Source organism: Ahaetulla prasina, chromosome 1 (assembly GCF_028640845.1).
Source record: "Ahaetulla prasina isolate Xishuangbanna chromosome 1, ASM2864084v1, whole genome shotgun sequence".
Lineage (NCBI taxonomy): Eukaryota > Metazoa > Chordata > Lepidosauria > Squamata > Colubridae > Ahaetulla > Ahaetulla prasina.
Genome location: NC_080539.1, coordinates 20,284,716 through 20,303,494, shown reverse-complemented (window position 1 = coordinate 20,303,494; position 18,779 = coordinate 20,284,716). Strand labels below are relative to the sequence as shown.

The window sequence follows — 18,779 nt, the reverse complement described above, 5'->3', positions numbered from 1 at the left end:
CGGTTTTGAGTGTGTTCAGTTCCAGATTGTTTTGGTTGCACCACAAGGCTAGTCGTTCGACCTCTCGTCTATATGCGGATTCGTCATTGTCTCGAATGAGACCAATCACTGTTGTGTCATCTGCGAACTTCAGTAGCTTAACAGATGGATCATTGGAGATGCAGTCATTGGTATACAGAGAGAAGAGAAGTGGGGAGAGCACACAGCCTTGAGGGGCTCCTGTGCTAATTGTACAGGTATTTGATGTGATCTTGCTTAGCTTCACCTGCTGCTTCCTGTTTGTTAGGAAGCTTGTGATCCACTTACAAGTCTGTTCTGGTACATATACACATATGTGTATGTGTATATGTACATATATGTACATAAACAAATTAGCTGATACTTTAAACTAAATTTGTATATTAGTGATTGCATGTCTTCTATAGATGCCATATGCTAAATAAATAAATAAAATAGGCTTCAAGTGAGATTTAAAAAATAAATGAAACTGTAGTAGGAATTAGGTTCTATGCTATTTGGTGTTATGCAGAGCAATTTGCTAGATAACAAATTGATTCATAAGATGAATCTTTTGCTCACATTTGCCCAATTTTTAGCTTCCTAATAGAAAAAGGCAAACTTTCTAGAAAATGCACATTTTTATTACTGCTGCTACTTTTACTATTTTTTATTGACTATTATATTTTACTTCAATGCAAGGATGTCTCTTCCATTTTCTAAAATCTTTTTATGGCCAAAAGCTAAAGTTAATAAGAGCTAAATGTATTGGTTAATTATGAACAAATATTGAATAGAGAAGGATAATAACATTGTATCTAATAACAGTGTCTGGACATACTCATCATCTGTCCAATTTATTTTATTTATGTATTGCAATAAGTTGGAATGTACAGTACTTACAAGATTCCATTTATTTTATTTTTCCACTTTTGGACTGCCCATCTACCTCAGAGAGGGACTCCAGATGGTGTACAATAAAATAAACAAGATACAAAAGTCAAACTTAGAAATTAATTGTAACAATTAAAATTAATTGTAAAGCAAAGGAAGGCTTTCATTCCATTCTGTTTCTTGCCACTATGAAATTCTTGGCCCAGTTTGTAGGCATCTTATATTTAGCAAGACAATTTGTCCAACAACTCTGGTAATATTTCTTTTTATTGTTTCAGAGTTTTTCCAGGATTTCAGTCAGAGAAATAGATTTACTCATCACCTGTAATTTAGCCCTTTTCTTACGTCATTTCCCTAAAGGAATACAATGTTCAAGATCAGGCATCTTTTGCAAAATGTCAAATCAAAGACTTTCAGATTAGAATTTATTTCTTTTTGCAGAGGATTTATTCCTCCATCACCCCCTGAAAAAAGCTGAAAACTGCAGGAAGTAATTTGACAATATCTTAGCATCACTGGAATGAGTGGGCGCAAAATTTCCAGTCCTTTTTTTTTTTTTAAGTAGATATGTTGAGCCTATTGAATGCTTAACACACTTACTCTTTCTTTTCTCTACAAAACTTGCTATATCATGCTATCATTATTAAACAGTTTGCTAGCATAGTCTGAGATGACTTGGAGGTGCCAGGACGGGTCCACATCAGAGGTGGGTTTCAGCAGGTTCTGACCAGTTCTGGAGAACTGGTAGCGGAAATTTTGAGTAGTTCAGAGAATCAGTAGTAAAAATTCTGACTGGCCCTACCCCCATCTATTCTCTGCCTCCCAAGCCCTAGCTGATCGGGAGGAAAGGATGATTTTACAGTAACCTTCCCCTGGAGTGGGATGGGAATGGAAATTTTATAGTATCCTTCCCCTGCCACGCCCACCAAGCAATGCCACGCCCACCAAGCCACACTCACAGAACCAGCAGTAAAAATTTTTGAAACCCACCACTGGTCCACATTCTTGTTGTTCAGTTGCTAAGTCATGTCCGACTGTGGTAGGACCTAAGTTGTAGTAATTCTATACCAATTCGAGTTATGCTCCAAGAGTTATACTCTTCGCGACCCCTGGGATCATAGCACGCCTGGCTCCCCCTGTCTTCCATTGTCTTCTGGAGATTGCCCAAACGAGAGTCCACATTGGATATTAACAGAACAAACAGTGTTGGAAGGCCTTCTGGTTTTATTCCAATCCCTGCTCAGACAAGAAACTCTATACCTGTGATGGCGAACCTATGGCACATGTGCCCTCTCTGTGGGCACACGAGCCAATGTTTCAGTTCAGGTCCGCCAGGCATGAGCGCATATGTCCCGCCGACCAGCTGTTCGTCAGGTCTCTGCCGCATGTGCAGGGTTGAGGCGTGTGCAAGGGAGCCGCGCATGCATGCGTGGGGGGCATGCATGTGGGGGGAGGGGCTGCGAGGTAGGGCATGTGTGGGGGCACGCATGCATGCGTGGGGAGGTGGGGCGTGTGTGTGGGCGTGTGTGCATGCACGCGGCAGGTGCGGGCGGGGCATGTGCATTGCATTTTGGGGGTTAAGGCATCTGCTTTGGGTACTCAGTCTGGAAAGCCATCACTGCCCTATACCATTTCAGTCAAATGGTTGTCCAATCTCTTTTTAAAAACCTCCAGTGTTTGTTCCATTCTGCTTCCATCCAATATTCCTGTTTTGGATCTTAGATCCAACGATCTTCCACTGTTTTGGTGAAATGGAAGACATCATACGCACACAAACGCGCGTATATATTCTGACTCTATTTTTTACTCAGTGCACCAATTTGAGAAAATCAAACAGTAGAAGATGAACCCAGCAGTCTTGATTCCAGATGGGTGAAGAAATACATAAATCTAGAGTGTGGTGATTTGATTTTTTTTCTTGTGTCTACTTCCCTAAGATTTGCAAAAATATCCATTGTATAAAAGTGATTGCAAGAAACTGGGTCACTTGTCTTGGCAGGTAAATGGTGCCTTTAGGGAGACGAAGTCTTGAAATGTCTGGGACAATGATTTAGTTTTCTAGATGTCTTGATTCAAGCATCAGCTATGCCCACAGGCTGGCATGTCTCTCAGATGGTTCTACCTATGGAGATTGGAAACGTCATTCTTACCTTTAACAAATGTTTGGCCAACTCCAATGTTGTCTTTTGAGGAGGAGCCACTAAAGGAATAGATCTGTTGACTTAGGTATCCTCCCGAATTCATGGCTACTGCTTCATTAGTAGGCAGAGAAGAATCTTTTGCCAGCTTGTGACAAATGTTGCAAAGAAAACACCGTGGGCTTGTCCATGCGGCCATCAGATGTTAAGGCCAACAAAACCGAAATAAAAATCAATCTTCCATGAGTCTATATCCGTGATGGCAAACCTATGGCATGCGTGCCAGAGGTGGCACACAGAGCCCTCTCTGCTGACATGTGCGCCGTCACCCCAGGTCAGATCTCCATGGCGTTTCTTTCGTGAGCTTCTGTTTCCCTGCAAACGATGAAACAGAAGCTCACGAAAGGAAAAGATCCTAACTGTTGCCACGCTGCCAGTGTTGGGATGCCCCGCCTCCCGCCAGCTGGATGGTCTTCGGATCTCTACTGCGCATGCATGCATGTCTGCGCATGTGCACACATGTCTGTGTATGCGCGTGTCTGCACATGTGCACATCCACACGCACACACCTTTCAGTTTGGGCATGCACACATGCAGTTTGGGTGTCTAAAAGGTTCGCCATCACTGGTCTATATGGAGTTGGCAACCCAACAATTTGATAAATAAATGCCCAAGTACCTTTTTATTTTATTGAAGCATGCCCCACAGCCTACCTCTTTCTTCCCCCAAACATCAAAGGTCTTAGAGAGGGATTCAAGTTTGAATGGAAGATCTGTCTCTCACCTTCTCCAGAAGGCCAAGTTGGAGATCAAGGCTGTTGGGCTTAGGGATGGAAGGGCATACCACTACATCCTTTAATTATCAAGAAGTTGCCTTCTCTCTGGTGGGAAATTAATTTGCATTTGGAAAATAGCAGTAGTTATAATGTGAGGTATTTTAGTCTCCACAGGAAAGGTGGCCAACCAAGCAGAATGTGATTTGCAGTAGATTTACAATCTGTTTTGTTGGTATGTGTCCCTTCTTGTGTTTTCATATGCTATCTGGTTTTTCTCCAATAATAAATTTGCTCCTGCTGGTAATTTATGTTCAGTCAAAATAAAATTGATCAAGATAAAATTAATACAGAATTAGAAAATAAAACATGAACACTTGAAAACTGTCAAGGCATCATGTAAATAAAGCCTTGACAATTAAATACCGAGGCTGCTCTTTTTAAAAGGGACTCCCTCCTGAATTAAAGAAAATCACTTTAGCTATTTGGCACAATGGAATCGTCTGCAGGAATGTCTCTCAACCTTGGCCATTTTTAGAGGTGTGGACTTCCAACTCCTAGAATTCCTCAGACAGTCACTTGGGTACAGAATTGTAAAAGTAGGCAGCTATCAGCAAGCTGTAATATTTGTTGCTGCAATTAAACTTACCTACAATTTCTCTAATGGGACATATTTCCCTATACAAAAATTCCCTCTGAGGGAGCAATCAGTCTTCTTCGAGTGTGTTAGTGGCACAGGGTCTAGGACAACTCGTCACAACCAAACTCCCACAGCCAACTTGCCACGGCCCACTTGCTGCGGCCCATTTACCATGAGACAACTCACCATGGCCATATTGCTGTGGGACAAGCATTACACTAATATTGAAGAAATGGTGGACTACAATCATGAAAGAAAAGATACTAAAGGAGGGACAAAATGAAATGTGAATGACAAAAAATAAAACAAAGGTTTTAATTATTTTAAATAATTAAATTGAATTGTTGAATTGCCTCTCAGTGAGTTGTCCTGCGGTGAGGTGGCTGTGGCAAGTTGTCCATGGTGAGGTGGCTATGGCAAGTTGGTTGCTGCGAGTTGGCTGTGGCGACTTGTTCCATTCCAAGTGGCACATATATTTCAGGATTGAACAAAGCATGGACAAAAAGATAGAATTGGTGGTTTCAGGACCCAAACTATGGAGCAAAAGTTATAAGTAACCATAAGAGGTATCAGATTTGACAAGCAGGTACCTCTTCTCAAATCACTTGAAATAAATTAATACAAACAGTTTGTATCTTGTAGTTTTTGTATCTTTTTAGAATACTATAAGTGATTATGAATTACTGATCTGTTGTTTATTAGCTGCTTTGGATATGCTCATTTGTCAGAAATGAAGGTTTGGAATACTGCTATCGTATAATATTTGTATTCAGATTTTTGAAAAAATTACTACATGTTCAACTGATAGGGTGAGGGGAAATGATTATTATTTTCTCCATGTATGCAAAGTTATTATCATTAATTAATTAAGCACTATGCAGACATGGCGTGAATTGACTACCTATGCCTGTGATGGCGAATCTATGGCTCACGTGCCACAGGTGGCACGCATAGCAATATCAGTGAGCAAGCGAGCTCAGCTTTAGCGCATTTCAGTAGGCTGTTTCCTGCCTCCATAAGGCCTCGGGGGTGGGGGTGGGGGGGGCCTATTTTTCTTTCTCACCCGGCTCCAGAGCTTCTCTAGGAGTGGGGGCAAACGGCCTTCCCTACCACCCTGGAGGTTTTCCGGAGGCCGAAAGCGCCCCTTTTCTGGCATCTGGAGGACCTCCGGGGGGGTGGGAAAGGCTGTTTTCATCTTCCCCAGACTCCTAGAGAGGCCCTGGAGGCTGGGGACAGCAAAAAACGGGCCTTCCGGTCCCATTGGAAGTTTGCAAACGGGCTGTTTTCGCCCTCCGGAGGCCCTCCAGGCGGGGGGGAAGGCCATTTTACACCCCCCCAACTCCTAGAAAGGCTCTGGAGCCAGGTGAGAGAGAAAAACGGGCCTACCGGGCCATTGCGTGCCAGGAGCAGTGGGAGCAATTGGGGGGGTCGCGTGTGCATACACGGGGGCGGGGTGCATAGAATTATGGATATGGGCACACACATGCATGACCCCCCCCAGGCACGCGGTGGCAAAAAGATTTGCCATCACTTACTTATGCAATTAAAAATAGTAATATGATATTAGTGAAGTTGAATCATAAGAAATTTTTCTGAGTTCCTAGTTATGCTACTGTAGACTTTCCACTGAACCCCCATGGTACAATCACAAAGGATTGTTTATACAAAATGCTTAACCAGTTCGATTAAAATCTAATAGATGTCTTTGCACAACATTCTAGGTTTGGCTAGTTTTAACCTTGATTTAATTTTTTGTGGTCTGGTCCAACTGATTAGTTTAAGATTCCATTTATTTTGTGAACCTAGGACACTGATTTATGCAGTGACAAAGTTAAGAATGCTGTGCAAACTCATAACAAAACTGATAAGTTTATGCTGAGGATTCATGGAATTTCTTTGAAGGCATGGAATCTGTGTAGGAAATTGTTCATTTGTTGGCAAATTCTAAGAAGAAAACTTGTAGGATGGCAGAATCAGCTGATTGCTCTGTGGGAGTTAAAATTGTGAGCTACTTCAGTGTGATCTAGCAATATTCTTATCATCTTAGTTGTGATGATTGGAACTGGAATTTCCTTGTATTAAGTCAGTGTATCTCCGATGAGTAAATGCACAAACGTGCTTATGGGTTCAGATCTCCCATTTGGTTTCTTGGAGGCCTTAAGCAAACTGTTCCCTCTTAGTTCAATATCTTGTTTCAAGAAATTAAAGCTAGGTTTTTCATCAGACTTGTTTCCAAGTAATGGCTAAACTCAAAGAACAAGATGCTCTTTAGTTGAACTTCTCTTCTGGGGTGCATCACGCAGTTTTCCTAGCAATGAAACAGAAATGGTTTTGTATTATCTATTGCAATGGGTAGCCCACAACCTGAAATTTCTCTGGTGGTTTCCCATTCACTGTTGATTCTCAATTTCCAAGTCCCAACAAGATGGACCAATGATTTAAAGCCCCACTTTTGTCATTAGAGGATTGTTTAAAAGATGCACATATTTGACTAAATTTGCTAATACTAAGCCATAAACAGCAATTTAACAATTGAACCTTAAATCAAATGAACATAGGATGGTTCAACGCTCTGAATTAACCCAGTTGTGTCTGCAACAAGAGCAGGATACTAGATATTATTTCTGAAGGATACTAGAAGCTGCGCCTTGTTAGCCTACAATGGTTTTCTTGGAATAAAAGTTTCCCAACTTTTTTTTCTTAAGTAACCTCTGGAAACCTTCCCAGCAGTGAATTGTTCCTGATGATGTCGCACTGCAGCTTCTCTTGGCAGTCTTTCCTTGGTCAGGAGGAATAAGAGAAGATTTTCTTCTGATTTTGGGACTGGCTAATCTCTTATATAGAGAGGATTCAGAAGGTGATTGAGAAAATGTCTGTCTGACATGAAAATCAAAGGTCTCCCAAGTGCCAAAACACATCTGGCTAGTTTTGTACTACTGTCAGAACTGAACTACACAGTCAACCTCACAAGAAATGCAAGAACTTCTGATTAATTATATTTATTGAAAAAAGCCAGGAAGCCATAACCAAGAATACCACCAACTGTTGAAGCTGTGGAAGAGGAAGAGAAGCATGAGTTCTTCACCTAATAACCGCACCTAGCACTAATGGAACTCCCCTCACAAAGGGGTGAGGTCACATAATGTTTTATCTAAAGATTGCTTCACTTAGTGTTAGAAATTCCTATCCCAGTTAAGGTTGTTTAAATGAGGACTATCTGTATTTATTTATTCTTTGCCCAACTAACTAATCTTTTAAGTCATTTTAAGTCATTTTAAGTAAAGGTAAAGGTTCCCCTTGCACATACGTGCTAGTCGTTGCCGACTCTAGGGGACGGTGCTCATCTCTGTTTCAAAGCCGAAGAGCCAGCGCTGTCTTAAGACGTCTCCGTGGTCATGTGGCCGGCATGACTCAACACCAAACGCGCACGGAACACTGTTACCTTCCCACCAAGGTGGTCCCTATTTTTTCTACTTGCATTTTTACGTGCTTTCAAAACTGCTAGGTTGGCAGAAGCTGGAACAAGTAACGGGAGCTCACCCCATTACACGGCAGGACAAGGGATTCGAACCGCTGAGCTGCCGACCTTTCGATCAACAAGCTCAATGTCCTAGCCCCTGAGCCACCGCGTCCCCTTAAGTCATATAAAGTTAAGTCTCCTTTTAAGTCATATAAAGCTTATTTAATACCGAATAGAACAGAACAACAACAACATAATTCTTTATTGGCCAAGTAGGATTGGACACACAAGGAATTTGTCTTTGGTGCATATGTTCTCCATGTACTTAAAGAAAAAATAAAATATATTTGTCAAGAATCATAAGATACAACACTTAGTGATAGTCATAGGATACTAATAAGCAATCAAATCATACTAGGAAACAATAAAAACAATATAAGTTATAAAGATCCAAGCAACATGGATATAGCCATAAGTGAGAAGAGATAGGTACTAGTAAGGATGAGAAGAAGAACAGTAATACAGTCTTAGTAGTTAATTAGACAGTGTTGTGGGAATTAGTTGTTTAGCAGAGTGATGGCATTCAGGAAAAAAGTACCCTTGTGTCTAGTTGTTCTGGTGTGCAGTGCTCTATAGGTCGTTTTGAGGGTAGGAGTTGAAACAGTTTATGTCCAGGATGTGAGGGATCTGTAAATATTTTCATGGCCGCCTTCTTGATTCGTGCAGTATACAGGTATACAATGGAAGGCAGGTTGGTAGCCATTGTTTTTTCTGCAGTTCTAATTATCCTCTGAATTCTGTGTCTGTCTTGTTGGGTTGCAGAGCCAAACCAGACAGTTGTGGAGGTGCAGATGACAGACTCAATAATTCCTCTGTAGAACCCAGAACAACTGATTTTGTTTAGAACCCAGAACAACTGACTTTGCAATATAGGATACTCTACTAATAAAGGAGAATATTTGTAGCTCAGGGTTGAAATGTGGGATCCTTGGTGCACTGATGATGTTACTTAGGGTAATGAAACATCTGCAAGAAAACAGGCAAGCTCAGCAAATACCAAGAACCCCTCATAGGATACTTTGCTGTTTATATAGGATAATTCACTTTGGGGTAAATTTGTTGCCCTTCAGTTATTTTTAGTATATTTTTAGTATATTATATACTTGTGGGATTATGATATCATCTCTTATTAATTAAGGACAATTATCATCTTTTCAACCCATACTTTCTAAAAAAAAGGATAGGACTCCTCCGATTGGTCAACTAAATAGTGTAATTGCATTATGAATTAAAAAACAGTGTGCAGCTATTTCTTTCTTAACACATTCTTTTTATGCTAAAGAAAAGCAGTGGAAGAAATAGGAAGAAAAAAGTAGCAATCAATAACTCTTTATGATGTTTGTGTCGAGAGAATTTGCCCATTAAGTAGCTCTTCTGAATCATCTCAAACATTTATGGAAGTCTGCTTTTAATCTTGAGAATGAGAAAGTTTTATTGGCAAGCCTAAAGTAAAACTTGACTGTTGTGATGCAATTAAATCTTGTAAAATCCTGAGTTTTGTAGCCTATGTTGGAGGATGTTCCCGGTTTGAAATATAGTAAGTACTATTTCTGTTATTTAGAAAACTTTCTGTTCTTTTTAAATGGGTCCTTGACTCTCTTCCCAAAGTCTTAATTATGATGGATGTGTAATTTTTTTTACATTCTTGTCTGTTTTATTTATTTGCTTCCTACAATACGACTGCAGAAAAGCAATTTTTAAAAGGAATTTGCTTTTTTTTATAACAAGCAATAGTGGCTTGTCATGAATTAATTTTGTTCTTCCATCTAGTTCTTTAAAAAAATACCACAAGGTTTACAAATAGGAATACAATAGAAAAATCAACATTTTTAGGAATGTTTAATCCTGTCTAGACCTGCCGAATTTAGCACTGAGTCATTGGCAAAGGAGGAGCTCTCTATTCGTGTTTAAAAGAAAATATCTAGAAGTCAGTACTAAAGAGGCAGATGTTGAATTTGTTCTGAGCAATCTGTAACAGTAATGCAACCCATTTTCAAATCATCAGCATGGACTATATTCTCTCATTCTTACAGTGCATTTATTGTTCTGGCTTAAAACATTCTTTTTTAAAAAAAATATTGGGAAGGAAAAATATGAATGTCTCTCTTAATATGTCTGTACAAATGCTTAAGTTCCCAAAGTCCTGTTGCCGTTACTTTGACATTCCTTTTTTTTTTTGCATCCCCATTTCCTGTTTATAAAAGGAGAGAGCCAAAAAAAACCAAAAAAAAACCCCATTGCTCTTGCAAGCATCCAAATGGATCTGCAGTTGGTCGATTCCCTCAACTGATTTCATGTAGCATCTGTCTGCTGGATTGCAAGGATGTCTGGGGAAAAGGAACAGCAATGCCTTTTGAGGTTCTTGAGATGTTGAGTGATAACACCCCAGTGCATTTGAGCCTCCCCACATTAGGTAAAAGTGCAAGCTCTCTTAGCGTTCCTCTCAAAAACAAGCAGAATTTTGCAAAGGGAACTGGGTGTTAGCTCTTGCTCTGTTTCCCCAAGCCAGACCCACATTTCTGTTGGCGGTGATCTATGCATTTTGTGTGTGTTTGGGATGGCAGGGAATATCTCTTTGTTAATGAGCCGTGGTGACACAGTGGTTAGAGTGCAGTTCTGCAGGCTACTTCTGCTGACTCTCGGCTGCCTGGAATTTGGCAGTTCAAATCCCATCAGGCTCAAGGTTGACTTCCGTCCTTCTGAGGTGGGTAAAATGAAGACCCAGATTGTTGGGGGCAATAGGCAGACTCTGTAAACCGCTTAGAGAGGGCTGTAAAGCAGTATATATCCTATTTCCCCGAAAATAAGACCCAACCGGAAAATAAGTCCTAGCATGATTTTTCAGGATGCTCGTAATATAAGCCCTACCGCCACAATAAGCCCCAGTTAAGATTGTCAGCCAGTGGAGAGTAAGCATAAAACTTAAGGGAGATTTTTTTCATGAGACTGAATTCTGAATAGAGGTTAAAATAATTTAAGAATGTTGGTTTATAGAGATACCGATGTAGGAAAAGCTGTTATGAATAATGTAATTTTGACGCATTTGTCTTTGTGTGTTTTATAGTTTTTTGTGTTTTTGTGTATTGTGCTTTTTTTGTATTGTGTATTTTAACTTTTAAAAATTCAATAAATATTTTTTTTAAAAAAAAGATTGTCAGCCAGATGGGTGCATTTAGTACCATATTTTTCCCAAAATAAGACCTAGCCAGAAAATAAACCCTAATGCGTCTTTTTGGAGCAAAAATTAATATAAGACCTGCTCTTATTTTCGGGAAAATAAGTCTAAGTGCTATTGCTATTAATTGCTTCCTTAAGTTGCCCGTTTTCTTTTTAAGGGCAGAGCTCTTCGACTCGTGCTGAGGAGCTTTTATTTCTGGAAGCATGACACAGGGCTGCAGCCTTTTCATATGGCGGGCACTAGGGTGCGATTTTGCGTTATGCCATGAGTCAAAAATAAGAAATGATGATGATGCTATGCAAGTTGAGATCTTGGCCATATCTTCTTCCTGACATGGACATGCTCTGTATATGTCATGGGGAGAAAATATTGTATTAGTAACTAAATCAATATGCTGGTTTGTTTTCCTTACCTGCTGTGACACACTCAGATTGTCCAGTCTCTTAGCAGAAAAGGGTGGAGGAAAGAGAGATGAGTCCGTTGCGAAGTCTGAATTTTGATCACATGACCCGGGGACATTACAATAGTCATACGTGTGAAAAATGGTCTTTGGTCACTTTTTCAGTGCCATTGTAACTTTGAACGGTCACTAAACGAACTGTTGTAAGTTGATTATTAGAGTTTACTTCCTTCTATCCATATATAAGCATTGCTTGACCAAGGTCCACGGTATTCTCAGAGACCTTTGCACTTCCTCTCCATGATCTGTTTTGAATGTTACTTCTGGGAGGAGACTTCATGGTATCCGAAGCAGAACTGGATTCTGTAATAGCTCTGTGTTTACAGGAAAATGACAATAAAGGTTATCTTAATCTTATACTGCTATAAAGGAAATTGGAAGCCGTTTCTTTATATCCTTTTTCTTTCTTCCCTATTTTTCTTTTTATTCCCCCCCCTTTGTTGCAATTTCTCTTTGATTTCTTTTTCATACGTTCCTGTATATTACTTTGTTAGTTTTTGTCTTCCTTTTCTAAAAAGAACTTTAATTATATTTCTATATATAGAGGGAAATTGAACGATGGCCAAAAAAAGGGCAAGGAAAAAAACACACCAGAAATTATGGCTTTTTTTACAAGCTTGGGAAATGTAGCAATTTTTCCTAGTCAGAAGAAAAATCTGGAGTTACCCAACTATTTCATCATGTCACAAAGGCAGAGACTGCAGTAGCTGAGACAGGAAGCAATTAAACCATGAGTCAAAGACTTGAATATAGGCTGACTTGTCATGATGGGATTCCCAGTTTAGTGACATGTTTGTACAGAAAACTAGACAGATCAAACGATAAAGCAAGTAAATTTTTAAAAAGGGCTTGCCTCTTTTAGGACTTTATTTTATTACTAAGGGTGTTCTACTTCCAAGTTTTAAAGTTCCAGATATAGTATAGGTGAGGTCCGTTTGGAGATTAATGTACTTTGGAATAGCTGCTTACAAAAACAGCATAATGGAAATGCATAAAATATTCCTTAGAAAGGCTTGTCTTTTGTATGGCTGAAGATCAAATAAGGAAGGCGTCATCCAGAATCTGTAGCTAACCTAGGGTTGGTTGTTGCGAAATAAGACAATCCCCCACTCTTTATATAGTCTTAATTTAATTTAATTTACTCTATTTTGGGACAAATAATTCAATCCAGTTTAAATGAAGTGTTTTGGTTTCCTTTTGGTGTTTTTTTCTTGTGCTGCGAACAGCTTTCTTGTATAAATATATATTTTCTGTTATTGATGGATGTTGGTCAATTTCTTCAGGTCTCTAAAGGTAGATGAAGGGGCGTATCACTTAGATGCTTGAACGTGCGGCACTGGCCAACCAATCACAGGACCAAAGGATTCTTGTACCTTGAGGTGCAAACCTGGGCAAAGATGTTGAAGCCAAGCGGACTTAAAATTCCCGGGAGGACCGGGAAGCATGCTAGTCCGGTGGGACGTCCTGGTGGGACAACAGCAACTGCTTCCACAACCAGCAGTGCCACAAAAGAAGGTAAGTGGCATATAAATCATTTTTCTCCAGAAAGATCATTGTTCAGTCTGGTTCTCAGGTTTTCCAACAATGCACCTGGTGCTTCTCAATCCATCTCTCTCTCTCTTTCCCCCCCCCCTTTTTATTAGTTTATAATATAAAATACAAAAGCAAACAATAGGAAAAATAGGGGAGGGAAAAGGGAAGAGAAAAGAAGGGAAAAAGAAAAGACTCCCTTTGGTGCAGTAGAATAAGAAGTAACATTGAACCTCAACTTTTTACTTTTACATAATAGTATAAACCTGAGCTTAAATGGTCTCTGGGGGATGGTAGAGGACAGGAAGGCCTGAAGGAAAGTTGTCCATGGGGTCGCGATGGGTTGGACACGACTTCGCAACTAAGATATAGTATAAACTAGCCATTTCTATAACAAAAGACTAATCAGTAAAACCCCAAATCAAAGTTAAGTTTCTTTTTTTTTTCTACCTCAAGCACAAAGTCCAGAAGCGGTTTCCAAGTAGACACAAAAATACTAGTGTTTTTTTCTTTTTATCAAAGCAGTCACTTTAGCTATCTCTGCTAACTCCATCAGCTTTGGCATCCTTCATCCATTGTGGGGCTGAATCCATACATCTCATTGCTAATTTGTCCTATTCCTTTTCCCTCCTTCCACCTTTCCCAGCATTTTGGGTCTTCACATGATGTGTCTGAAGTAGGTTAATTTGAGCCTGGTCATTTGTGTCTCAGGTGAGAACTCTGGGTTGATTTGTTTGATCAAGGAGTTGTTACCTAATTGTAATTTCTGGATGACAGAAGGGGGAGGGAGATATATCCTTGTTGTAGCTAATTTGGTTTACCATGAGCAGAGGGGAGTGGGGGGTGGTTCATCTGTGACTGCATATGGCTGTAACAGCTGCCTGTACAGTCTGCAATGCAGACAGTTGCCCCCAGGGAGATGTTTGATGGACTGGCAGGGAATGAGAAAGGGACTTACCTTAGTGGGATCATCTCGTTTTCTCTAGCAGTCTTAATTTTTTTAGTCCCTTCAAATCAATCTTGACTACTAGTGACTGCCTGCATGAGTCCCCACAGTTTTCTTGGCAAGATTTTGAGAATCAGGTTGTCTTTGCCTTCTTCCTAAGGTTAAGAGAGAAGAACAAGCCTAAAGGTCATCCCATTGATTGGACCAAAGGTAGAGTTGAACTCATCTCCTGATTTCTAGCTTGGTGCCATCCACCACTACACTAGACTGGCTCTCAGCAGTCTTAATACCCCACCAGATAGCTGATTCCTGTGTTGATGGAACCAGTTGAATCACTGCAAAGAAGGGCACATGAGAACTGCCTTGGACTTCTGGTATGACCCCCCTCCTTTTTTTTTTACTCATCACAGAGATCTCAAAAATGCTATGAGAAGTACTATAGTTTCATTAAACTTTCCTTGGACTTTAAAGATGATGAGTTATCCTAATCTGGGGGCTCAACAGACTAATGCAGTCTGTTATTAACACAGCTGCTTGCTATTACTGCAAGTTCAAGTCCCACCAGGCCCAAGGTTGACTCAGCCTTCCATCCTTTATAAGGTAGGTAAAATGAGGACCCAGATTGTTGGGGGCAATAAAAGTTGACTTTGTATATAATATACAAATGGATGAGACTATTGCTTAACACAATGTAAGCCACCCTGAGTCTTCGGAGAAGGGCGGGATATAAATTCAAATTAAAAAAAATAAAATCTCCTGATAATTTGATTTATACCACACAATGATCTTCTGCTGATTTGATTCCTGTCACAGAGTCACTCTGTGAGATTCTTTATACATTTTTGTGGAGGTGTTTGTTTGTTTTTTTAAATAAAGTGCACCAGGATGTCTGGGTGGGCCGTCTTAACTGCCCATCTTTTCTAGCAGAGGGATGTTCCCTGACAATATGGTCTCCTCCTGTTAGTTCTAGAAATTAGGGCCACTCTATAAAATTGGGTATTTTAAAATAGCAGTAACTGTGAGAGGGATCTTGGAGTCCTAGTGGACAACCATTTAAATATGAGCCAGCAGTGTGCAGCAGCTGCCAAAAAAGCCAACCCAGTTCTAGGCTATATAAACAGAGGGATAGAATCAAGATCACGTGAAGTGTTAATACCACTTTATGATGCCTTGGTAAGCCCACACTTGGAATACTGTGTTCAGTTTTGGTCACCACAGTGTAAAAAAGAAAGATTGCAGAGAAAAGCAACAAAGATAATTAGAGAACTGGAGACTAAAATATATGAAGAACGGTTGCAGGAACTGGGTATGTCTAGTCTGATGAAAAGAAGGACTAGCGTAGTCATGATAGCAGTGTTCCAATATCTCAGGGGCTGCCACAAAGAGAGAGTCAAACTATTATCCAAAGCACCTGAGGGTAGGACAAGAAGTAATGGGTGGAAACTAATCAAGGAGAGAAGAACTAAGGAGAAATTTCCTGACAATTAGAACAATTAATCAGTGGAACAACTTGCCTCCTGAAGTTGTGAATGCTCCAACACTGGAAGTTTTGAAGAAGAGTTTGGATAACCATTTGCCTCAAGTGGTGTAGGATTTCCTGCCTGGGCAGGGGGTTGGACTAAAAGATCTCCAAGGTCCCTTCCAACTCTGTTATTCCATTCCATTCCATTCTATTCTATTCTATTCTATTCTATTCTATTCTATTCTATTCTATTCTATTCTATTCTATTCTATTCTAAAATGCAGCAACGTGAATAGGGATTTGCATGTTCTGAAGCAATATTTCACACAGGTTGTCGTTTTGGAGAGAAAGGAGAGAAAAGGAAGCATTATATATATATTTTCTCATTAAATGTGGATTTTTTTTAATAAAAAAAAACACCATGCCAGTATTTTGAATTAAGGAGATCTTTCTTTCCACCTACCCAACCCCAGAAACCAACTGCCTTCCCGCAGACATTTAGTACAATGAAAACTGTTGATTCTCAGAGTGTGAACTGATTCGTGAACAATTCGTTCCTTTATTGAGTATAATGTACAGTGCCTCTTTACAGTATCTGGTGTTTTTTTTTAAAAATACTGGTTTTTTATTGGCTACTTTGCCTTGGTCTAAATGGGTGCCTGCCAGCTGTCAGTTCCTGTCTAGTTTGTTTCGAGTCCCCGAATCATCAGCCAATGTACTGGGTATTTTTGTAGTTCTTTTTATTCTTTCCAGCCCAACTGAATGTTGGAGAGAAGTTATGTAAAGGTTTCAGGTCTTTTCCATTAGCAGGATAACGGACTGAAAACTGAACAGAATGGGGACATGTTTTACGTAAGAGAAGATGGCAAAAGAACAATTGAATATAAAAATGGGCTGCATCTGGCTGGGTGGCTGCAGGGTAAAAAAAGCCTGAAAAAGTCTTCTCAACTCCTCTGTGGGACTTCAGAGTTGAGTTAGGCCCTTTTCGCCAGATGCTTGAAAGCAAAGCATGTTTCACCAAGCAGAGAATTCTGGCAGCAACCAGGATAACCTTCTGAACGATTCCTGCAGTATTTATTTGGCATAAGTCTTGAGTCATTGCCTGAATCGTGGATTCATATAGATTTTGGTCTGGTGGCATCGATCCACGTTCATTATTTTAAAACAAATGTTTTAGCAATAAGGAGATCTGTCACAGAGACAGAGCCATATACTGTAATGGATTCCAACATAGTGTTTTTAATTAGGTTAGTTGGCTAAGCTTTGGTTAGTTGACTAAGCACTAATGAGTTGGATTTACATAACGTGTACATTCTGAGACTCTGGGACTGCATTTGACCCTCAAATCTTTTCGGATTTGGACTTTGTTTCCAACCTATAATTTAATTTCTTGAAATTTTTAGGTATAAATAGGAAATGTTATTTTAACTAAATAAAGAAATTAATTTTAACTAAGAAACAATGTAAATTAATTTTACGCAGCTTCTTTTCCAAAAACTCTACACTACTAACTAGAGCATACAAAACATTTACCAGACCTATTCTCGAATACAGCTCATCAGTCTGGAACCCATACCACATCTCTGACATAAATACAAGAGAACGCGTCCAGAAATATTTTACTAGAAGAGTTCTTCGCTCCTCCGAAAACAACAAAATACCTTATACCACCAGGCTTGAAATCCTGGGATTAGAAAACTTACAACTCCATCAACTTCGACATGACCTGTGTTTAACACACAAAATCATCTATTGCAATATCCTTCCTGTAAATGACTACTTCAGTTTCAATCGCAATATTACAAGAGCAAAAAATAGATTCAAGCTTAACGTCAACCGCTTCAAACTTGATTGCAGAAAATATGACTTCTGCAACAGAGTTGTTAATGCTTGGAACTCATTACCTGACTCCATAGTCTCTACTCAAAATCCCAAAATCTTCAACCAAAAACTGTCTACTATTGACCTCACCCCATTCCTAAGTGGACTATAAGGGGCGTGCATAAGAGCACAAAAGTGCCTACCGTTCCTGTCCTATTGTTCCTTTTATTATATCAAATTAATATAGCTGATGCATATTCTTTACTTATATATATTTTCTTCATGATATGTTTTTTTACTTATGACAATGTTTGTGTACACTGTTGTGACAAAATGAAGTAAATAAAAAAATAAAATAATGTTGAATCAAATTTAACTGTCAGTCCTCCCCAGCTTGGTTTCTTAGGAAAGAAAGACTCTCGACTTCATGGGTAGCAAAGAGTACAGGTAGCCCTCAACTTACAACAGTTCATTTAGTGACCATTCAAAGTTACAACAGCACTGAAAAAAGTGACTTACGACCGTTTTTCACATTTAGACCGTTGCAGCATCCACATGGTCACATGATCAAAATTCCAGGAATAACTGACTGTAGAAACCACAGACTGACATAAAGCACTTTAGGGCTTGTTGAATTAGTAACCATATGCCATCAACTTGGTGGTCTTAGTAACCTCAGAGAGAAATGTTTTCAGGATGATTTTCCCTGGCCTATTGCTTCATATTTCCCATTTCTATTTCATTCTACCTTCCTGCTCAACATCCTTTTTTCTTTCCTTTCACTAAAGCTCAAGGGAGCTAGGTTTTTGCATAATATATCCAAAATATGTTAATTTGACTTTGGTTATTTGTGCCTCAAGTAAGAACTCTGGATCGATTTGTTCAATAATCTTATCACTTGTTTTCTGGAAGTTGGACATCCCTGGTATAGATACTGGCTATACACACACACACACCACTTACTACATGTAAGTATATTGATGGGAGGCATTCTGCAGTTTGTAATCCTGTAACCATGCTGAAAAGCATGCTGGTATCCTGCTGGAGCAAACAAGCCTCACTCAACATTGACCTTCCTCCCACCCGCCACAAAATAAAATACAACTCATGCTGTGGTTGGTAGTAGCTGCAGTTGAAGAGTTTTGCTCCGTAGCCAAGCCCTCCCCATAGAAACAATGCAGCTGTAAGCTAGGAGTCTGGTCCCACTGAGAGGATTTAATGGATGGGCAGGGAGATTTCAAAGCATGCATTTTATTCTTCAGGGTTACCGTGTGAGCTTTCAGTTGATAGACTATCCCTTCCTTTATCTCCACCCCTCCTTTGTATTTGCTGTTTTCCTCTAGCTCATTAATGTACTTCTGCTTAAAAACCCTCTAGTTATCCTTGTCACAAAGCTGCCTGCTACGAGGCAGGGGCTGATA

At 39.7% G+C, this 18,779-nt stretch overlaps 1 protein-coding gene across 10 annotated transcripts in view; it reads left to right on the top strand.

Annotated features, from left to right (window-relative positions):
• Positions 1–18,779, top strand: part of CLIP2 (CAP-Gly domain containing linker protein 2) — a 106,410-nt gene that overhangs the window by 22,493 nt on the left and 65,138 nt on the right. For all 10 annotated transcript variants that reach the window (XM_058164318.1, XM_058164320.1, XM_058164321.1 and 7 more), the window contains exon 2: positions 12,883–13,114. In XM_058164318.1, coding sequence (XP_058020301.1) covers positions 12,997–13,114 — 118 coding nt within the window. In that variant the 5' untranslated portion in view covers positions 12,883–12,996. The remainder of the gene's footprint in view (positions 1–12,882; positions 13,115–18,779) is intronic.